Source organism: Camelus dromedarius, chromosome 23 (assembly GCF_036321535.1).
Source record: "Camelus dromedarius isolate mCamDro1 chromosome 23, mCamDro1.pat, whole genome shotgun sequence".
NCBI classification, from domain to species: Eukaryota; Metazoa; Chordata; class Mammalia; order Artiodactyla; family Camelidae; genus Camelus; species Camelus dromedarius.
The window spans coordinates 29344067-29368457 of record NC_087458.1 but is presented as its reverse complement, the minus strand read 5'-3'; the positions used below and the strand labels follow the sequence as shown (position 1 = coordinate 29368457).

The 24391-nt window shown below is 40.5% G+C and overlaps 1 protein-coding gene across 1 annotated transcript in view; it reads right to left on the bottom strand.

The window, feature by feature from the left end:
* The window catches only part of LOC135319016 (putative serine protease 47), a 46671-nt gene that overhangs the window by 9880 nt on the left and 12400 nt on the right, over positions 1–24391 (bottom strand). Inside the window, exon 3 of the mRNA XM_064478090.1 lies at positions 12005–12196. Within this exon, the coding sequence (XP_064334160.1) occupies positions 12005–12147 (143 nt within the window). The 5' untranslated portion in view covers positions 12148–12196. The remainder of the gene's footprint in view (positions 1–12004; positions 12197–24391) is intronic.

The following is a 24391-nucleotide window of genomic DNA, read 5'->3' as shown; positions in this document are numbered from 1 at the left end:
CGCCCCCCTGAGGCCCTCCTGTGTAACCAGCCCCAGACCCACACTGAGGCCCCAATGCACCTGTGGCTCCTGGAGCCAGCCGCTGTGCGTCAGGGGTCAGAGGGCCGCCCTCCACCGGACCCCCAGCGCCTGGGGCCCGGCCAGGTGCCGCCGAGGCACTGGCGGAGGACCCCCGCAGCTCCGGGGTGGCCGCTGGCGGCAGCAGCAGCAGCCAGAGGAAGGCCACAGGCCGGCCTCAGCCTTCGGGAAGCCATGCCCCCGTGCCCATTGTCAAGGTTGCTGACCCCCAGCAGGCCCCGCCTGACCCTGGCCTGACCCAGCCTTGAGCCTGGCCCCTGAGCCTTGGCCCTGACCCTGCCTGGGCCCATCCCCGATCCCACTCTGCCCTTATTAACTTTAAACAGCTCTACTGAGGTAAGATTTATATACCATGAAGTTCACCTATTACAAAGGACAATTCACTGATTTTCAGTACATTTTTATTTCTTTATTTTTATTTAAATACACTTTTTATTTTAGAATAGTTTTAGATACATGAAAAAGTTGCAAAGAGTTCCCACATCCCTCTCACCCAGTTTCCCCTAATGCTAAGATCTTATATTACTACGGCCCATTGGTGAGCCAATAGTGACACATTAATATTAACCGAAGTCCATTCTTTCTTTTTCATTTTTTAAGGTTTGAAGTGTACATTGATGGAGCAATCAACAGCTTCACAGATAAACAAAAACTAAAATATTTCAGCACCACCAAACCAGCTTTACAACAAATGTTAAAGGACCTTCTCTAGTCATCAAGCCATAAAAAAAGGGAACAAAAAGAAGAAAGAGTGAAAAACAAGACCTACAAAAGGTAGCTTTGGCTGCTTGGGATCTTTTGTGGCTCCTTATGTATTTTGGAATTGTTTGTTCTAGTTCTGTGAGGAATGTTGTGAGTATTTTGATGCGGGTTGCTTTGGATCTGTGGGTTGCTTTGGGTAGTGTGGCCATTATGATAGTGCTGATTCTTCCAATCCAAAAGCACAAGAAATCTTTCCATTTCTTTGTGTCATTTTGGTTTTCGGAGTATAGGTAACCTCCTTGGTTAAGTTTATTTCTAGGTATTTTGTTGTTTTCGATGTAATGGAAATGTTTATGCCAGTTTTAAAATTCTGGTTTTTGAAGTGAAAAAAAAAAGTGAAAGAAGGGCTGCAAATGGCAAAATATCCTTCTTTCTTATGGGTGAGTTGTATTCCACTACATATATGTATGCTGCATCTTCATTATCTGTTCAACTATTGATATGCACTTAGGATGTGTCCATATCCTGGCAATTATAAATAATGTTGCTATTAATAACAGGGTGTATGTATATTTTTGAATTAATTCTTATTTTGTGGTTGGCTTTATTCCTTTGATAACTATGTAAGCTTAAAAAGTGAAAGCTCTAAACGTTCTTAGAAACAATGAACAGTACATATATGTAAATTTAAAAATATATGTGCAGTAAAAAAAAAAAAGAAATGAGCTATCAAGTCACGAAAGACATGGAAGAAACTTTAAAGACGTATTACTGAATGAAAGAAGCCAGTCTGAAAAGGCTACAAACTGTACAATTCTGACCAAATGATGTTCTGGAAAAGCCACAGCTACAGAAACAATAAAAAGATCGTGGTTTTCAGGGGTTTGAGGAGGAGGAGGAGGAGGAAGGAATGAATAGATGGAGCACAAGGGATTTTTAGGACAATGAAATTATTCTGTATGATATTGTAGTGGTGGCTAAATGTCATTATGCATTTGTCAAAACCCATAGAATGTACAACATCAAGAGTGAACCCTAGTGTAAACTATGGACTTTGGTTGATAATAATGTGCCTATGTTGGTTCATCAATTTTACCAAATATGCCACACTGATGAGAGATGCTGAGGGTAGGGGAGTATATACATATATATATAGAGAGAGAGAGAGAGAGAGGGGAGGACTATGTGAGAACTCTGTATTTTCCGCTCAATTCTGCTGTGAACCTAAAACTGCTCTAAAATAATATATTAATAAAAATTTTAAAAAGCTTAAGGGGTACAGCATAATGGGTTGACTTACATACATCATGAAATGATCATCACGATAAATTTAATGAACATCCATCAACATCCATCAATTAGATACAAAATTAAAGAAAGGGAAGAATTTTTTCCTTGTGATGAGAACTCGTAGGATTCACTCTGACAACTTTCATATGTAACATACAGTAGTATTAATGATATTTATCATGTTGTATGTTACATCTATTAATACTTACTTATCTTATAACTGGGAGTGTGTAGCTTTGACTGCCATCATCCAGTTCCCTGTCCCCCCAGCCCCTGCCTCTGGTAACCACAAATCTAATCCCTTTTTCTATGTATTTGTTTTTGAAGTATAATTGACCTACAATGCTACGTTAGTTCCTGTTACACAGCAGAGTGATCTGGTATTTCTGTACATTTCAAAATGGTAACTGCAATTATCATGTGTCACCACACAAATATATCACATAGTGATTGACTATACTCTGCACACTGTACATTTCATACTCATTTGTTTTGCAACTGGAAGTTTGTACCTCTTAATTCTTCCTCACCTGTTCCTTTCCTCCTCCCAAAACTCTCACTTCTCGCAACCATGTGTTTGTTCTCTGTATCTTTAACTCTGTTTCTGTTTTGTTATGTTTGTTCATTTGTTTTATTTTTTAGATTCCGCAAATATGTGTAATCACACAGTACGTCTTTTCTGTCTTATTTCACTTAGCATAATATCCTCTAGGTCTAGTCATGGTGTCGCAAACTACAAGATTTTATTCTTTACCAGATATGTGATTTGCAGTATTTTCTCCAAGTCTGTGGCTTGTCTCTTCATTCTTTTAACAGGGGATTTTGAAGAGCAAGAGGTTTTAATTTTGCTCTAGTCTAATTTGCCATTTTTTTCTTGTATACATCATACTTTTGATGTTATAGTAAGAGGTTATGAAGATTTTCTCCTATGTTTCCTTTGACAAATGTTAAAAGTTGTTTTTTACATTTGGATCTATGATCAAGTTTTAGTTCATTTTTGTCTCTGATGTAAGTTTCTATTTCTTTGGGGTGTTTGTGTGTGTGTGTGTGTGTGTGTGTGTGTGTTGTTGTTGTTGTTGCTTTTCTTGTGGGTGTCCATTTACTCCAGTACCTTTTCTTGATTAAAAAAAAAAAAAGCCAAAAAACAAGGTTAGTCTTCTTCCCATTGAGCTGTCTTGGGACCGTTGTGAAAAACAAATTCATCATAAAAAGTAAGGTTCTATTTCTGGATTTTAATTCTTTGCCATTGAACTGTGTTCCTATCCTTTTCCAAGAAGCCCAATGTCTAGGTTAATATGTGTTACAGTAAAATTTGAAATCAGGTAGTGAAAGTTCTCCAGCTTTATTCTTTTGCCAAACTGTTTAGACTATTATGCATCCTTTGCATTTCCATATGAATTTTAGGATCGGTGGTCAGTTTCTACCCAAAAGAAGTCAGCTAGTTTTATACGGACTGCACTGAACTTTTAGATCAGTTTGAGGAAAGTTGCCTTCTTGATAATATGAAATCTCCTCATCCATGAAAATCTATTTCTCCATTTATTTAGATCTCTAATTTCTCTTAGCAATATTTTGTAGTTTTTGGTATATAGATCTTGCACATCTTTATTCAATTTATTTCTAAGTATTTTATTCTTTCCTAAGCTATTGTGAATGAAATTATTTTGTTAATTTCCTTTTCATTTTTTATACCTAGTATATAGAAATGCAATTGATTTTCTTAAGAAATACTGCTTCTTATTACCTTCCTAAACTTGTTTATTAGTTCTAGTCTGTTTTGCTATCTGCCTCACACAGGCTTTTATTCATATTTGTATACCCATGTCCAGTTTTCTATCAATATGTACTGAATAAAGGAGACACTTTGCAAGAGTTAAGGTCTGAGCAAATTCTGGATTTTGCTGAATTTCAGACAGAAGGGATTGCCTTTGCAGACTTTTAACCAATTGAGTAATAATTCTTTCAGAGCTGGAAAAATGTCCCCCAACCCACTAGAAATACAAATTCTGAGGCTACAAGGAGTCGCCTATGGATATATTAAAAGGAAAATACCTAGATGATGTTCATCATGGTCTTCACACGTAATCACAAGAAAACTAGCAACAGATTAAGAGGCCAACATCGAAAGTATGACTTTAAAACTATTGTACACCCAAAAATGAACTCATCGACCTTTAACAACCATTAATGTATAAGAATGTTTATGATATAGTGTTAACTGGAAAAGAAATTCAACAGTTCAAAAATATAGATAAAACTTTGGAAAGATAGTCCTAAAAGTATTGAAAGTGATTGTTGTTGGTGTGTATTTCCTAATTCTTTTCTGTTTGTATTTTTTATTTTTCTAAAATGAACTTGGGTATTATCATATTGAGAAGACAATGTTAAAAAAGTTATTTCACCAAAAAAACTTGTGTGGAAGGGTAATCAGTACTATCTAGGGTAGTTGCTGACATATAGACACTCAGCAAATACTTAAGAATATTTATTCAGCATTGACATTGTTAAGTAGAAAGAATATAACACTTAAGTAATATTCAGAATATTTCTTCACTCTCTAATGATAGGTAAATAAATTGGGTTCTGGTTTGGAAACCCTAAAAATATATTGAATATATAAATGGATGAATCTTAAGTCTGATAACAGTTTAGGGAAAACAGTAAGTAGCAAGAAAAACAATAAATAAAATTGCCTCCAAAATGGCAACTCTCTTTTTTAACATACGTATTAATACTGTGAATGAGTCTGTCTTACGAGCGTGTGAAAGCTGCATGAGAATCTTGTAGGGAAAATTATAGAGAAAAGACACTTAGAGGAAAGGAGGGAGAGGAAGCAGAATGTCTGAATCCACTAATCCCACAGCAGGGACAGAGAAACAGATTTTGAGCAAGATCTAGAGGAGAGACAAGCTACAGAAAAGACAGGCTGCCTGGAAACTGAGCTGTGGGGACATTAGCTGGGTTAGGCAGGGAGCAGTGCTTAAATGATGGCCAAATGACAAAGGCCTGTTCTTCAAATACTAACAGGCTAAAATGAGCAGCTAGTTCTGCAATTGATGGCATAATGTAGGGTTAATGTACTGGGAAGGGAGTAAGTTGGAGACTCAGGCAAGCCTCGTGCAGGCTCAAGAACTTATTAGTCGTGTGAATGCAGGCAAGTTATCTAACTTCTTTGAAATCGGTTTTCTCATCTTTCTGTTATAATCTCAATTTTATATTTGTGTAATGTTCTTATAATGATGTCATAAGAATTAAATGAGATAGTGCATGTAGGGTGTTTAATACAGTGCCTGACATATAGTGAGCTCTGCATTCATGTGTTAGGTATTCTAATCTGGAAGAACATGAACCTAAGGGTCAGAGCCTCATTGGAGAAAGGGCAATCTAATGGCTTTTTAATAAGGAGGAGGATAAGGGGAGCAGTGTCAAGAACACACTAGAAGGAATTACCACTTTAACCATGTTCCCAGATACACAATACTACAATGTAAAACCATGTTAGTGTTATCTCTCAAATATGCCAATACATACCGTTTATACCTAAAATTCCCTCTCTTGGATTTGGCGTGCTAGAACAGGACATGCTATGCTGAATAGAGTGGAGAAAAGAGATGCTGCCAGAAGACAAAAGATGCCAAAGAGACAGGACTCTCTCAACATTTGGGCCTTGAATGGGGGAAAGGGTTCGGAAGGGATAAATTGGGAGTTCGAGATTTGCATTTCCAGATACTAATATATATAAATTAGATAAACAACAAGTTTATACTGTATAGGCACAGGAAACTATATTCACTATCTTGCAGTCACTTATGGTGACAAAGAATATGAAAACAAATATATGTATGTTCATTATGACTGAAGCATTGTGCTGTACACCAGAAATTGACACAACATTGTAAACTGACTATCATTCAGTTTAAAAAAAATGTATATATATCCACAAAAAATGAAGAGACATTTCACTGAAGAAGTTATACAGAAGGCAAATTAGCACATCAAAAGATGTTCAAAAGCATTAGCCCTTAGAGAAATACAGGTCAAAACTATGATGAGATATCACTTCATACCTAGCAGAATGGCTAAAATAACAAATAATGACAACACCAAATGCTGGTGAAGATACAGAGAAAACAAATCACCCATACATTGCTGGTGGAAATGTGGTACAGAGGAGTTTGTAGATCAAAAGCCCTGAGAATGGTTGCATTAGGAATGAATTATTTTCCTTGAAAAACAAAAGCATGTGCATAGTAGTTGTATTTCTCTGAAACTATTGCTCCAAAGTATATGGCTGCAATCATTTGTATTAATAGCAACTTTTAACCAAAATAGCTTTTATTTCACAAAAAAACTAGAGGGTAATTGTGAATTTTATGATATACACTGACATTTTAGCAGATAAACAAAGCTTATGAATATATGTAACACAACTTTCTATAGCTGTCCACATCCTTTATAAGGCTTCTCAAAGTTGCAAAAATAAGCACATTCATTAACACACCAAAGAAATAGCCTCTTTTTAGCATTTAAAATATAAAACAAAAGCATATAAACTGAAAAGTATGCTTAGTAACCAATGTTTCATTGTCATATCTTAGAAATGATTTAGGCATCTGATGAATACCTGAGAATTAATTTAAGTCTAAGGTTGTAAGTTACCTAAATATAGTCTTCAAGCTAACAAACTATAAAATGCAACTACTCTTGGAATTCAGAATAATAATTCAATTTGGTTGAACACAAATTTACACTTTTTATAATCGTAAACATTAAATGGAGTTAATACTAGCTTATTTGATCAATAACCCAGAATACACTTAGGAAGAACATTCCCAACTAGAGTGAGATACAGGCTTGCATTATTCTTAACACTGGGAAGTCGGGGCCACTAGTTCCCAGAACAGTTACCTAGGTCTACCTTTTGAGCAGGAGCCAGGATGGGAGTGGTGGATGCAAAACATACACTGGCATCTCCAGCACATGTCTACGGTCTATTTACACAACAGAAAATAAAACTTTTTTATAGTAAAATCTATAAATGTTTCCATTCAAGCACCACAATCCTTTTACTTTTCAATCACACTTTAAATTTCATCAAAGGTGTCAATTCTAAGCTCAGTGGCACTGGAAATACATTCAGCTAAACTGTATTTGAAGTATGTTTTTCTGAGAGCTGGAGGTTAATTTCACCCATTTGAAAATTAGATTCTTACTTTTTAAGGTATGCAGTTATTTTTCTATAATAACTCATCATGAAAGAAGATAGGAACTTAGTATCTTATTAATTCTAAAAAAATTCTTTTCAGTTTTTGGCTTCTCTCCAAATAGACGTTCTGTGCCAAGTGTTGAACTTAACTCTGTCTAGATTAAATGCCCCAGAGGGCATGTAATGGGGGATAAACTGTGACTCTGTTACTAGTCAGAAGACCTACTGAATTGCATTTTTAAAATAGCACAACTTTTGTGTGTGTCCTAGGAAGATGGGCCACCTCAGGTCTAGCTAGTGGAAGGAAGTTGAGATTTTCTAAGTCTCATATTCAGACATAAAAAAGAAGGACAGAAATCAAAGGAGGCTTCCAATATCTTACTATTTTGTAAGAAAATCATGAATTAAAACACAGAGACCTGGAAATAAGAACTTTGTAAGACTTTGTAATCTTTGCAGGTCACTCCTGCTTGTCATTTTTGTTGCTCCTTAAAATCTTTTATTTAATTATTATTTTTGCAGGGTGGGGGTAGGTAATTAGGTTTATTTATTCTTTTTTTGTCTGCCTAGTCTTTTTTTTTTTACTTTTTTAAATTGAGTTAAAGTCATTTTACAATGTGTCACATTCCAGTGTAGAGCACAATTTTTCAGTTACACATGAACATACATATGTTCATTGTTGCTTTTTTTTACTGTGAGCTACCACAAGATCTTGTATATATTTCCCTGTGCTATACAGTATAATCTTGTTTATCTATTCTACATATGTCTGCCAGTATCTACAAATATCGAACTCCCAGTCTGTCCCTTCCCACCCCACTGCCCCGTGGCAATCACAAGTTTGTATTCTATGTCTATGAGTCTGTTTCTACACATGAAAGTCCTGCAAACCTGGGGCAGCACAGGCTGCCCCCAAGCCAGGCCACTGGGAGATGGGACTACACACAAGGGCTTGCACAGGACAGCCCCACTCCCGCCACTGCTACCCCTGCCCCCTGACCACACCACGCCAGCCTCCTGGGAGCAGACTGACCTAAAGACGTGGGTGCGGTGAACCTAGGGTGGCAGAGGCCACCCCCAGGTCAGGCCACAGGGGAGATGGGAGCAAATGACTGGCTCCCAAGGGGCAGCCCCCCTCCTCCCACCACTGCTACTTCTACCTTCCTCCCAAGCCCCCTGACCACACTGAGCCCGTGGTCTTCCCAAAGTGGGTAGAGACGGAACATATCTCAACATAATACAAGCTATTTATGACAAACCTACAGCCAGCATGATACTCTTCAGTGAAAAGCTGAAAGCCTTTCTGCTAAAATCTGGAACAAGACAAGGATGGCCTCTCTCACCACTTCTATTCAACATAGTAAGCAGTGGAAGTCCTAGCCATAGCATTAGACAACAGAAGGAAAGAAAAGGGATCTAAATTGGAAGCGAAGAGGTAAAATTGTCATTATATGCAGATGACATGAAACCATATATAGAAAACCCTAAAGCCTCCGCATAAAAACAACTAGAGCTAATCAAACAATTCAGCCAGGTAGCAGGAGACAGTATCAACATACAGAAATCAGTGGCATTTCTTTACATGAAAGTAATAATCCCTTTTAAAACCACATCCAAAAAATAAAAGACTAGGAATAAATATGCCCCAGAAATTGAAAGACTTCTATGTGGAGACCTACAAAACCCTGACTAAGGAAATGAAATAGGACTTAAAGAAATGGAAAGACATCCCATGTTCTTCCACTGGAAAAATTAATAATGTCAAAGTGGCCATGCTGCCCAAAGCCATCTACAGATTTAATGTGATCCCTATCATAGTATCGAGGACATTTTTTCACAGAACTACAACAAACCATCCTAAAACTTATATGGAAACACAGAAGACCTGAAATTACCAAAGCATTATGGAAGAAAAAAAACGAAGCTGGAGGAATAACCCTCCCAGGCTTCAGACAATCCTACAGAGTTACAGTCAAAACAGCACAGCATTGGTACAAAAAAAGACCTACGGGATCAATGGAACAGGATAGAAAGTCTAGCAATAAACCCACACATGTGTGGTCAATTAACCCATGATGAAGGAGGCAAGAACACACAGTGGAGGAAAGACAGTCTCTTCAATAAGTGCTGCTGGGAAAGCTGGACAGCTACCTGTAACAGGCTGAAATGAGAACATTCTCCAATAGCATGTACAAAAATAAACTCAAAATGGATTAAAGTCCTCAATGTAAGACCAGACACTGTGAAACTCCTAGGGGAAAACACAGGCCCAACACTCACAGACATACATTAATGCAATGTATTTTTGAACCAGCTCCTGGACTATTGGAAATAAAAGCAAAAATAAACAAGTGGGATCGAGTTAAACTCAAAGGATTATGCACAACTAAGGATACCATCCACGAAATGAACAGACAACCTACAGAATGGGAGAAAACCTTTGCAAATGATGTGACTGACAGGAGACTAATTTCCAAAACACACAAACAGCACATACACCTTAATAGCAAAGACACAAGCAACCCAATCCAAAAATGGGCAGAAGACCTAAACAAACCATTCTCCACAGAAGATATTCAAATGGCCCATAGGGCACACGAAAAAAATGCTGAGCATCACTCATTGTCAGAGAAATGCAGATCAAACCTACAATGCGGTATCACCTTACACCAGCCAGAATGGCCATCTTCGAAAAGTCTACAAATGATAGATGCTGGAGGGGGTGTGGAGAAAAGGAAACCCTTCAACAGTGTGGGTGGGAGCGTAGACTGGTGCAGCCACGATGGAGGACAGTATGGAGGCTCCTTAAAACAATGAAATTAGACCTACCATGTGATCCAGAAATCCCACTCTTGGGAACGTATCCGGAGAAAAATAAAATTCAAAGACACATGAACCCCAGTGTTCACAGCAGCACTCTTTACGACAGCCAAGACATGGAAACAACCCAGATGTCCATCAACAGATGCCTAGATAAAGAAGATGTGGTACATCTATACAATGGAACAGTGCTCAGCCATAAAAGAAGAATAAAATCATGCCACTTGCAGCAATATGGATGGACCTGAAGATTGACATTCTAAGTGAAGTGGGCCGGAAAGAGAAAGAAAAACGCCATATGATATCATTTATATGAGGAATCAAAACAATAACAACAATAATAATAAGGCCACAAATGGACTAACTTTCATTTTGACTTCTTCAATATGTGTAAGCACATCTGACTGTCCTTTATGATCGTTAATACCGCATTCTGTTGATTCTTCTTTTGTAGTTGGCTTTAGCCCTTTGATAACTATGTAAGTTGAAAAACCTAATCTCTTCTTAGAAATGGTAAGTAGTACATATTATGTAAATTAAAAAAAATGTGCACTATACTGCATATATGTATCTACACGCAATATAACGTGTATGTGCGGTCAAACTGTAATAATTCTACCTAATAAAACTGGAAACGTTGGGGGGGTGGTGAGGGAACAGATATACACATCAAGGGAACAGAATAGAGTCCAGAGAGAAACCCACAAAGTTCTGGTCAACCTTCGACAAAGGAGGCAGGAACAACATACAGTGGAGGAAAGACAGTCTCTTCAGCAAATGACGCAGGGGAAACTGGACAGCTGCATGGAAATCAATGAAGTCACGATACTCCCTCACACCGTGCACAAAAATACATTCAAAATCGCTTAAGGACTTAAACATAAGACAAGACACTACACGCCTCTCAGAAGAACACACAGGCAAAACATCTGACACACACGTCAGTAATGCTCTCCTCGGGCAGTGTACCCCAGCAAACAGACATGAAGCCGCAAATACACAAACAAATGGGACCAAACTGAATTTATCAGCTTTCTGCACAGCAAAGGAAACCATAAGCAGCACAAAAGGACAACCTACAAGATAGGAGAAAATATTCGCAAAAGATGAGACTGACAATGGGTTAATTTCCTGAATATATAAACAGCTCATACAACTGAATAACCAAAAATCAACCCAATCCAAAAATGGTCAGAACTAAACACGCCATTCTCCAGTGAAGACATACAAATGATCAATAGACATATGAAAAAATCCTCAGTATCACTAATTATCAGAGAAATGCAAATCCAAATTACAATGAAGTATATCACCTCACACCAGTCAGAAAGGCCTTCATTGAAAAGTCCACAAAGGAGAAATGCTGGAGAGGTTGCGGAGAAAAGGGAACTCTCCTACACTGCTGGTAGTAATGCAGTTTGGTGCAGCCATTGTGGGAAACAGTAGGGACAGTCCTCAAAAGACTAAAAATAGACTTGCCAAAAGCTTTTGATCTCTGTGGCAGGGCGAACAGCTCCCAAAGGCCCAGGCCCACCCTTTATTGTGCCCCAGGTCAACTGTGAAGCAGAAGGTCCGGGGTGGCCTCCACTGGCCAGGCTGGTCCACCTACACAGGAAGGCCACGACCTGAGGGCCAGTGGGAGGTGCTCCCTGGCTGTCCAGCTGCCTCCCACCTCCAGTAGTTGCACCCGCTTTCCCAAACCCGGGAATAAGCGGCAGAAAAGACTACTAATGAGGGGGCTGGGGCACCACAAACCAGGGTGGGCGATCGGACCCGCCTCAGGGTCCTAACAGGATGTGCGGCCTGGGCCTCACCCACAAACCCCTCCCTGTGCGCCTCCCCAGCTGCACAGCCCAGGCCTTACCCGCCGGCTCCCTGACCTGTGCACCCCCACCAGGGCCCCATTACCTGACTAGTGAAGGCAGCAGAGGTGACAGAAAGTGGCGGCCCAGACCCCAGGCCGCGTTCCTCCTTGGGTAGCTGGTCCAGGAGCACCGGGCTCTTGCCCAGCTTCCACTGCTCTGGGCGGGCTCAGACGTCCAGGCTTGCATACCTGCCCCGCCTCTGCTGGACCACAGGGGGAAGCTCGGGCTGGGGTTCCTGCAGTGTGGGAAAAGGAGAATGGGGCTGGGTGGGGCCGGGCGGGGAGGGGTGTTGGGGAGGGCCTACCCTGCGGCCTGCCCCTCCATGTCCCCAGCCCCAAAGCCCCCACCCTGCCACCGACTTGGTCCTGATACTCAACTAGTACCACCACAGGCCCTGGACCAGGCCACATTCCCCAGCTGCACCCCCTGCGTGCCGTCCCCCACCCAGTCACTACCTCCCCACCTCTGGCCAGGCCTACTACCCGACCTGGACCCCTAAGACAAAGCTCCTTCTCCTTACACTGAGGTCCCTGCCTTCACACTCCCCACAAACCAAGCTGACCCCTCATGCCCCATTTGGGGTCCCCCCCACCATCTCAAGATGGTCCCCCTCACCCTTCACCCTGGGATTACCGCCCACCCCTCAGCAGGGTCCCCCCACTCCCGGCAGCCCTTCATCCTTCAGCCTTTCCCCCCTCACCCCGAGTGCACCCCTAACCCGAGCTGACCCCCTCACCCCTCACCCCTCGTGGGCGGGGCAGTCCAGGCTCCAATCACCATGGTGACAGCCACCAGACAAGGATCCTGAGCGTGTGCGGGCATGCAGTCAGCTGTCCCAGGCTCAGGGCGCGGGCAGGCGGGGCTGGAGGCAGCTGCAGTTCCTCAGCTTGCAAAGCACTTCTCCCTGTCAGCCTGCTCCTGGGAGGCAGGCGGGGGGCTATCTACGGGACTCGGCAGTGGCAACAGCAGGACTGGGGCTGCCACGTGCTAGAGCAGGCATCTGCTCCCATTTCTCGCTGTCACTGCTGCAGTCCCCAAACACTGAATTCACAGTGTCCGCCTCTCAGGAGCAGCATGAACTGAGGACAAGCCTCCAGGGAACCTGGGGCAGCAGAGGCCACCACCAGGCCAGGCCCCTGGGAAGATGGGAGCAAACCCACAGGGAGGCACAGGGAAGCCCCCTTCTCCCACCACTGAAACTGCCACCTCTGCAGTCTTCCTTGCTCCCTGACCAAACTTCACAGGCCTCCAGAGAGCAGGCTGACCTACACATGTGAGTCCTGCAAACCTGGGGCAGCAGAGGCCAGGCCACAGGGGAGATGGCACTAAATCCAAGGGCTTGCAGGGGGAAGCCACCCTCCTGCTGCCCCTGTCCCCTGACCACACCATACCAGCCTCCTAGGAGGCAACTGACCTAAAGACGAGGGTCCAGCGAACCTGGGGCAGCAGAGGCCACTCCCAGCCCCAGCCACAGGGGAGATGGGAGCAAATGAATGGCTCCTGAGGGGCAGCCCCTCTCCTCCCTCTGCCGCCATTACCTCTGCTACCGTTATCCCAGCCCCCTGAACGCACTGAGCCATGGTCTTACTAAAGTGGGTACACAGGAAACATATCTCAACATAATAAAAGCTATTTATAATAAACCCACAGCCAGCATACTACTCTACCAAGAAAAGCTGAAAACCTTTCTACTAAAATCTGGAACAAGACAAAGATGCCCACTCTCACCACTTCTATTCAATACAGTATTGGAAGTCCTAGCCAGAGCAATTAGACAACACAAAGAAATAAAAGGGATCTAAATTGGAAAAGAAGAGGTAAAACTGTCATATATGTGGATGACATGATACTATCTATAGAAAACCCTAAATGCTCCAAACAAAAATAACTAGAGCTAATAAAACAATTCAGCAAGGTAGCAGGACTCAACCTCAACATACAGAAACCGGTGACATTCCTTATACAAAAGGAATAATTCCTTTTAAAACTGCATCCAAAAAAAATAAAATACTTAGGAATAAACCTGACCCAGGAAGTGAAAGACATATGCAGAGACCTACAAAACACTAAGGAAATTAAAGAAGAACTAAAGAAATGGAAAGATATCCCATGTTCTTGCATTGGAAGAATTAATACGGTTAAAATGGCCATACTACCCAAAGCAATCTACAGATTTAATGCGATCCCTATCAAATTACCCAGGACATTTTTCACAAAATTAGAACAAATCATCCTAAAATTTATATGGAATCACAAAAGACCCGGAATTACCAAAGCATTACTGAAGAAAAAGAATGAAGCTGGAGGAATAACCCTCTCAGACTTCAGATAACACTACAGAGCTACAATCAAAACAGCATGGTATTGGTACAAAAACAGACATACAGGATCAGTGGAACAGAATAGAGAGCCCAGAAGTAAACCCACAAGCTTTTGGTCAATTAATATTTGATGAAGGAGGCAAGAATATACAATGAAGTAAAGACAGTCTCTTCAGCAAACGGAGTAGGGAAAACTGGACAGCAGCATGTAAATCAATGAAGTTAGAATACCCCCTCACACCATACACAAAAATAAATTCAAAATGGCTTAAAGACTTAAACATGTAGACAAGATACTATAAACCTCTTAGAAGAAAACAGAGGCAAAACATTATCAGACAGACATCTCAGTAAGGTTCTCCTAGGGCAGTCTACCCAAGCAATAGAAATAAAAGCACAAATAAAGAAACAAATGGGAACTAACTGAGCTTATTTACAAGCTTTTGCAAAAGCAAAGGAAACCATAAGCAAAATAAAACGACAAACTACAGAACGGGAGAAAATATTTGTAAATGATTCAACTGACAAAGGCTTAATTTCCAGATTATATAATCAACTCATAAAGCTTAATAACAAAAAACAAAGAACCCAATCCAAAAACGGGCAGAAGATCTAAACAAGCATTTCTCCAATGAAGGCATACAAATGACCAATAGGCACATGAAAAAATGCTCAGTATCACTAATTATCAGAGAAATGCAAATCAAAACTACAATGAGGTATCTCCTCACACCAGTCAGAATGTCCATCACTCAAAAGTTCATGAAGATAAATGCTGGAGAGGGTGTGGAGAAAAGGGAACCCTCTTATACTGCTGATGGGAGTGTAGTTTGGAGTAGCCATTACGGGAAACAGTATGGAAATTCCTCAAAAAACTAAAAATTGACTTACCCTATGATTCAGCAATTCCATTTCTGCTATATATCCGGAGGGAACTCAAATACAAAAAGAGACCTGCACCACTATATACAATAGCCAAGACATGGAAGCGACCTTACTGAATTTTCAGCAACAGATGACTGGGTAAAGATGTGGTATATTTATACAATGGAATACTACTCTGCCATTAAAAAGGATAAAATAATGCCATTTGCAGCAACATGGCTTGACCTAGAGATCATCATTCTAAGTGAAGTGAGCTAGAAACAGAAAGAAAAATACCATACGATATCAGTTGTATGTGCAATCTAAAAAAAAGACACTGTGAACTCACCTACAAAATAGGAGCAGACTTGTAGGCTTAGTAAACATTCTTACGGTTACCAGGGAAAGGGGCTGGGAAAGGATAAATGTGGAAGTTTGAGATTTACAAATGTTAGTCACAGAAACCTACGTTCAGTATCTGGTAATAGCCTCTAATGGAAAAGCCACTACAGCCACTAACAGAGGAAGCAAGAGAAGAGAGGAGAATGAGCTATCCTGGGCTATAGCCCAGTCCTCCTAAAGTCCTGGCCTGCTGCTGACGCTGCCCCCTGACCACACGGCGCCCTCCTCCCAGGAGCAGACTGACGTGAAGACATGCGTCCTGCCAACCTGGGGCAGCACAGGCCGCCCCCAGGACAGGCCCCAGGGGAGATGGGAGCAAGTCCACCTGCCTCCCCCGGGGGCAGCCCCCTCCCGGCCACCCCCTAGCCACACCGCGCCTGCTTCCTGGGAGCCCACTGTCCTGGAAACCAGTGTCCTGCGAACCTGGGGCAGCGGCGAGGAGAGGGGCGCTACCCCTGGTGAGCTGGGTGATTTGCCCCATCTCCCCTGCGGCATGGCCTGGGGGCGGCCTCTGCTGCCCCAGGCACATCCCCAGGTCAGCCTGCTCCCTGGAGGGGGGCGCGGTGTGGTCGGAGGCAGCGGCGGCGGCGGCGGTGGCGGAGGGTTAGGGGTCTGCCCCTGCCAGTTTGTGGACTTGCTTCAAACTCCCCAGCCACCAACCCTGGGCTCAGCCTCTATTGCCCCAGGTCCACGGGACTCAGGTTACAGATCAGCCTGCTCCTGGAAGGCAGGCGCCATGCTGTCAGAGGGCTACTGAAGTGATGGCGGGATTGGGGCTGCCCAGTGCAAGCATGGGGATTTGCTCCCATTTCCCGCTGTCACTGCTGCCGCCCCCTCACACTGACCGCACCTCGCCCGCCTCCCAGGAGCAGACTGACCTGTCACCTGCGACCCGTGAACCTGGGGCAGCACAGGCCGCCCTCAGGACGCGGGCTAGATGGGAGCAAATCCACAGGATCCCAGGGACAGACCCCTCTCCCCGTTGTAGCCAATGATGCCGCCGCTGCCGCGGTCACCCCCGCACCCTGACAGCGCCGTGTCTGCCTCCCAGGGGCAGGCTGATCACCAGACGTGCACCCTGCGAATATGGGGAAGCAGAGGCCGCCCCAGTCCAGGCCGCGGGGGAATAGGAAAGAAAACCCAGGGGCTTGCATCGGGCAGCCCTCATGCCAACGAGGCCACCGCCGGGACCCGCGACAGCAACGCATCCGCCTCTCAGGAGCTGGCCTTGTCCTGAGAGCCCCTCGGAGATGCTCCCTGGCCGTCCAGAGACCTCTCACCTCCCGGAGCTGCACCTGCTTTCCCAAACCCGGGTGTAAGAGGCAGCGAAGATGCGGTGATCAGGGACGACTAATGTGGGGAGGCGGGGGAGCACCATGAACCAGCGTGGCGGCCCCGGAGCCGCCTCACCTACACACCCCTCCCTCTGAACCTCCCCAGTTGCACAGCCCAGACCTCACCCGCCGACTCCCTGACCTGCGCGCCCCTACCAGCACCCGCTTACCTGCCTGGCGGCAGGAGCAGAGGCGACGGCTCCCGGCGGCCCACAACCCAGGCCGCGTTCCTCCTCCGGAGCTGGTCCAGGAGCGCCGGGCTCCTGCCCAGCTTCCCTGCGCTCTGGGCGCGCTCCCGCGTCCGTGCGCGTGCACGACCCTCCCCCTCCCGCCCTCAGCGCGGATGCCTGGCTGGGGCTCAGGCAGTAGGGACCCTGCGAGTGGGGCCGGGTACTGGGGCGGCGGGGCGGCAGGGCGGCGGGGCCGTGGGGCTGGCCAACTTCGTGGACCAGGCCAGCTGGGTCCCCAACTCCAACGCCCCCACCCTGCCACCCACAGGGTTCCGGCACCCAACTAGAACCACCACAGGAAGCTAATGAAGTTCCAATAACTGACACCAAATAAATGAAGATCTATCAACTTCAGGCAAAGAATTCAGAATAGGTGTCCACTTAAAGAAGTTCAGTGAACTACAAGAACACACAGGCAGACAGCTAAATAAATCAGGAAAACAATGCATAAATAAAATGAGACATTCAACAAAGTAATTTAAAAAACTAGAAAGAACTATTTGTAGAGTTATGTATATAACTATAGAATTCAAGAAAACAAGAAAAAGTAAAGCATAGAAAGTATATTTAAAGCAACAATGGCTCAAAACTTCTTGGGGAGAGAAATGGACATTTAGACCTATGAGGCCCAAATAGCTTGAACCCAGATAGGCCTACATCAAGACATCTTACAATGAAACTGTCAAAAGTAAAAGACAAGGAAAGAAATTTGAAAGCAGCAAGGAAAAACGTGAGAAACAACACGTGAAGAGACCCCATAAGACTATCAGTGGATTTCTCAAGGGAAACATTTTAGCCCAGGGGTGATATATTCAAAATATTGAAAGAAAAAAATAGCGAACCAAGAATATTACACCTGGCAAATCTGTCCTTCAGAAATGAAAGAGTAACAAGGCCCTTGTCGTTCTAAAACCATTAAAACTGAAGGAGTTTATCACAACAGACCTGCCTTACAAAAATTGCTGAGATTGTGTGGAGGTGAAAATATGGTAATAAAATTTGTGAAAATGTAAGAAAGGATAAAACTTACTGTCAATAGTAAATATATATTCAAAATTAGAATCTGTAATATAGTAATGGTGATGTGCAATTCACTAACAACTTGTTTAAAAGCTAAACACCAAACAGTAAAATATTCATAACTACAATGTTATTAGTTATCAAATATAAAATAATTATAACATCAATAACTAAAATGTGAGAACAAGAAGAAATAAAAGTATAAAGTTTAGTAATGCTATTGAAAAGTTAGGTTTTTATCAATTCAAAATAGAGTGTTATAATTTTAAGATATTTTATGTAATAACTAGGGGAAAACCGGTACTAATTAAACAAAAGAAGATGATACATCAGTCAAACAACATTAATACCTAAAGACATCAAAAGACAAAAAAAGACAATAGAATACAAACTAAGTAACATTTGCAAAGCAGCCAGAAATCATTTAATAAAATGACAGTAGTACGTCCTTACCTATCAACAATTATTTTAAATGTAAATAGATTAATTGTTTCAATCAAAAGTCATAAAATAGCTGAAAGGATTAAAGAAAAAAACAAGTTTTAATGATACACTCCCCACGAGAACTTGCTTTAGCCTTAAAGACATGCATAGGGTGAGAGGAAGGAAAAAGATATTTTAATCAAATGACACCTCAAGAAAAGTGGAAGTAGCTATACTTAACATCATACAAAATATATTTTAAACAAAAATCATGTGAAGAGAGAAGGCCATTGAATAATAACAAAGAGGTCAATCCGTCAAGAAGGTATCACACTTGTACATATTTATGCACCTAATGCTGAAGTGCCCCAACATATGCAGCAGAACTAACGGAGCTACAAGGAGAAATAACAGCAACACAACACCAGCTAAGAACTCTAATACCCCACCTCAGCATTGGACAGATCATCTGGACAGGTAATCAGTAAGAAAACAGCAGATTTCAACCGAAAAGACATATAAAGAACTTTCTCTCTGACAATGGCAGAATATACATTCTTCTTAAGCAACATGAAACATTATCTATGACAGACCATACACTGGGTCACGAAATAACTCTTGGCAAATTCAAGAGGGTTGAAATCATACCAAGTATCTTCTCTGACTACAATGGTGTGAAAGTAGAAATAAATATCTTAAGGAACTAAAAAAAGAAAAAAAAAACTGATTCCAAAGTAAGGGGAAGGAAGGAAATAATAAAAATTAGAGCACAAATAAGTGAAATAGAGAACAGGAAAACAATTTTAAAAGATTAACAAAACAAAGAATAGATTCTTCAAAAGTTAAACAAAATTGACAAATCTTTAGCTAGACTAAACTAACCAAGGAAAAAAGAGAGAGGGCCCAAATCATTATAAATGAAGGAGGAGATATTTCAACCAATATCATAAACATAAAAAGGATAATAAGAAGCTACTGTGAACAATGATATTCCAATAAACCGGACAACCTAGAAGAAGTGGAAAAATTCTTAGAAATACACATTTCAAAGCTGAATCAGGAAGAAATACAGCATCTATCCAGGCTAAATACTAGCAAGGAGACTGAATCAGTGATCAGAAATCTCCCAATGAAGGAAAGCCCAGGACCAAGTGGTTTCACGTGTTTTATTTTACAAAACATTAAAAGAAAAAGTTAATGTCAACTTTTGTCAAACTTTTCCCAAAAAAACCCGGAGGAGAGAAGACTTCAAAACTCATTTTACAAGGTCAGCACCTCCCTGATAGCAATGCCAGAGAAGGACTTTACCAGCAAGGCAAACACAGGCCAATATTCCTGATGATGGTAGATGCCAAAATTATCAATAAAATACTTTCAAACCAAATTCAGCAGCACATTAAAAAGATCACTTACCATGATCACGTGGGATTTATCCCAGAAAATCCAGGATGGTTCAACATATGCAAATCAATCTATGTGATAAATTACATTAATAAAATGAATTTAAAAATCATATAATCATCTCAATAGATACAGAAAAAGTAGCTGACAAAATTCAAAATCTGTTTAAATAAGCACTTTTAACAAACTAGGTATTGAAGGAGCACACCTAACTACAATAAAGGCCATAGTGACAAGCCTACAGCTAACATCATACTTAATGGTGAAAGGTTGAAATCTCTTCTTCTAAAGTCAGGAACAAGACAAAGATGTCCATTCTCACCACTCCTATTCAACACAGTACTTGAAGTTCCAGCTAGACCAATCAAGAAAGAAGAAATAAGCCCCAGAATTGGAAAGGAAGAAGTTGTCAATTACCTCTATTTGCAGAGGGCATAATTTAATATATAGAAAACCCTAAAGACCTACCAAAAAACTTAAATCTATTCAACAAATTTAGTAAAGTTGCAGGATACAAAATTAACATTCAAAAATCAGTAGCATTCCCATACACTAACAGTGAATTATCTCAAAAACAAATAAAACAATTTCATTTATATTGGCATCAAAACAAACAAAAAGACTCAAGAACAAACTGAATCAAGGAGGTGAAATAGCTCTACACTGAAAATTATAAGACATTGATGAAATACATTGGAAAAGACACAGATATATGCAAAAGTATCCTATGTTCATGGATTAGAAGAATTAGAGGCACTTTCAAATATTTATTCTACCAAAAGTAATCTGTAGAGTCAGTGCAAACCCTATCGAGGTTCTAATGAAATCTTTACATCCTAGCATGTATATGGAACTACAAAGACCTCAAATAGTTAAAGCAACCCTGGGAAAGGACAAAGTAGAAGACATCACATTTCCTGATTCCAGGCTAGTTTACAAAAATATAGTGATCAAAAGAGTATGGTACCTGCATGAAAACAGACATAGTCCAATGGAACAAAATTGAGAGCCTAGAAGTAAACCCATGCATACAGCCAACTAATATTTGACAAGGGAGCCAATAATACTCAATGGAGAAAAGACAGTATCTTCAATAAGTGGTGTTGGGAAAACTGAATCTTTACATGCAAAGCAATAAAACTAGACTGATATCTTATAATATGACCAAAACTTAACTTGAAATGGATTTAAAAATGTAAATGTAACATCAGAAGTCCTAGAGGAAAACAGAAGAGAACAAGCTCCTTGACATGGGTTGTGGCAATAATTTTTTGGATGTGACACCTAAAGCATGAGCAACAAAATTAAAAATAAACAAGTGTCAACTGAAAAAATTCTACAGAACAACAACAAAAAATCAATGAAATGAAAAGACAAAATATGGAATGGGAAATATGTGCAAACCATGTATCTCATAAGGGGTTAATATCTAAAATATATAAAGAACTCATCATACAAATCAATACCAAAACCTCACAAATAATCCCATTTAAAAATGGACAAAGGACCCACAAAGACATTTTTCTAAAAAAGTAATATGAATAGCTGACAGGTACACGAAAAACATCACTAATCCTTAGAGAAAGGCAAATTAAAACCACAGTAAGATATCACTTCATGCCTGTTGAAATGGCTAGTATCAAAAAGACATGACATAACAAATGCTGGTAAGAATGTGAAGAAAAAGGAACTGCTGTGCACTAGTGGTGGGACCATATACCAGCACAACCACTATGGAAAACAGTATAAAAGTTCCTCAAAAAATTAGAAATAGAAAAACCATATGATCTAGTTATTCCACTTCTGGAATATACATCTGAAGGAAATGAAAACACTATGTCAAAGAGATATCTGCACCCCATTGTAGCATTACTTACCATAGCCGAGACATGGAAATGACCTGTGTCCATCAAAAGATGAATGAATGAAGAAGTGGTGATATCTACCTACCTACCTACCTATCTATCTATCTATTTATCTATCTATCTATCTATCTATCTATCTATCTATCTATCTATCTATGTAATGGAATATTAATCAACCATCAAAAAGGAGGAAATCCTGCCATTTCTGACAACATAGATGGGCATTGAGAGCACTGTGCTAAGTGAAATAGGTCAGATAGAAACTGACAAATACCACATTAATTTATGTACATGTGGAATCTAAAACAAATGAATTAACTCATTAAAAAAAAAAAAGAGAGAGAGCATACTACTGGTTACCAGAGGCCATGGGTGAAGGAAAGGAAGAAATGAATGAACTTGGTTAAAAATAAAAACTTTCAGTTATAAGATGAATAAGAACTAGGAATGTAATTTACAACATGAATATAGTTAACACTTTTGTTTGGTACGTATGAAAGTTTTTAAGATCATAAATCCTAAGAGTTCTCATCAAAAGGAAAATTATTTTTTTTCTTCTTTGTATCTATATGAGATGAAGGACATTAACTACATTTGCTGTGTTATTCCATGATATATGTGAGTCAAATCATTATGTTGTAGACCTTAAATTTATATAGTGTTGTTTCCCAATTGTACGTCAGTAAAACTGGGGGAAATATTTACATCAAAAAAAGAGTGAAAAGAAGCAGCAAATTTGGAGTACAACAATTTTGAACTCAGAATAAATAAAGAATTCTCATAAATCCATAAGAAAAGGACATCCAGTCCAATAGAAGAAAATGGCAGATGTCTATCAGTCATTGTCTTCATAATACTGCATAACAAGCAGGTGTCAGAGCTGAGAGGCACATAAGAATAAGTGTTTATTTCTCACTCATGTCTGCGGGTCAGCTGGGGCAACTCAACACTATGTGTTTCATTCTATGGGCCAAGCTGATAAATAGTATAAACAATGGCTACTTGGAGTTTTTATCTCATGGCTTGGCCAAATGCTCAAGTGGGCCAGCCCAGACACACAAGCACACTTCAAGTTGTTATTCACATTACTTTCATTCACATACCATTGGCCAAAACAAATGGCTGACCAAACCCACCAGCAAGAGGAAGGAAACCACACCCCTTCCAGCAAAATGCTGTACTCATCTAACAAGGACATCTGCAACAATATTACAGGGGAGTGAAAAAATCAGTCAGCTACGTACAAGAAAAGGAATTTTACAAATTAACAAACCAAATGATGAGGAAATACATGAAAATTTGCTCAAAACCATTAGCATCAGGAAAGAGGAAATTCAAAATCAAAATAAAGTATCAACTTACATGTATTAATTTAGCAAAAAATGAAAAGTTAAACGCCAACTGCTGGCAAGGATGAAGAACAATGGAAATTCTTGTAAAGTTTCTCAATGTTAGGAAAACAAATTGGCTTTATCTACTAAAGTTGAGCGGGCACATACTCTACATCCCAGCAGTTATACCTCTGGGTATAGAAGCTGGAAAGTCTTGGCACGTATCCCTGGAAACATATACTGTAAGAAATGTTACAGTAGTTGTGTTTCTATCATACACACACACAAACACAAAGCAACCAGAAACACTGGGAACACACGAGGTGCTCATCATGGAAGAACAGGTGGATGGATAAGTATACTATGGAAGATTCATAAAACATTTCATTCAGGAAGTGAAAATGGAAAACTACTTCTACATATTTCAGCATGGACGTAACTCACTAAGATAATGCTGAATAATGAAGTGATAAAACAACATAATTTCCAGCTACAGTTAAATCATAGAAAAGTAAAGAGTCTATCATTTAGGAGTATATGAAGTGAAATATTTCACATATATTTTTTTACACAGGGAGTAAAATATAATAAGATATATATATGACACTGAATACATAGAGCAATTCTTAGTCTAGGGGTAAGAAACACAGAAACCAAGAGGGAACTGAAACACAATCAGGAAGAGGCACGTGGTGGATGTGCCGGTGATGTTTATTTTCATTGATCAGGGGTATACATGCCTATCACCATTGCTATTATTGATACAATTATTTGTATCTTGTGTGTATATATGTCATAAATCTTCACTTGTATCTTATAATTTAAAATATATAAATAATATGAAATAGTGATTGAGGATGTTTAATTCATTTGTAACTTTAAAGGAAATCTAAAAGTTATTTTTTAAAGAGTTCTTTTGAATTTGTTTCTATTTTTACAAATCATTCCAGGTAAAATCAAATAGAAGTAGATTGAAATAGAAATACACAGTGAAATAAAATACAAATAGAAATATACTGATTGAAATGGAAGTATACATCTAATATAATAATAATCAGAGTTAAAATTCCACTCATAAATAATCTAACGCAATTATCAACTCAATTCATTATGTATTTCAAGTGACCCACTTCAATTCTGTAATTTAAGAAGTCCTGGTTATTCCTCTGTGCCCATTGCCACAGTCCCTGGTTACAGCCACCTCTTCCCTTTCTTTAATGGGCTCTGATTTCTTTAATG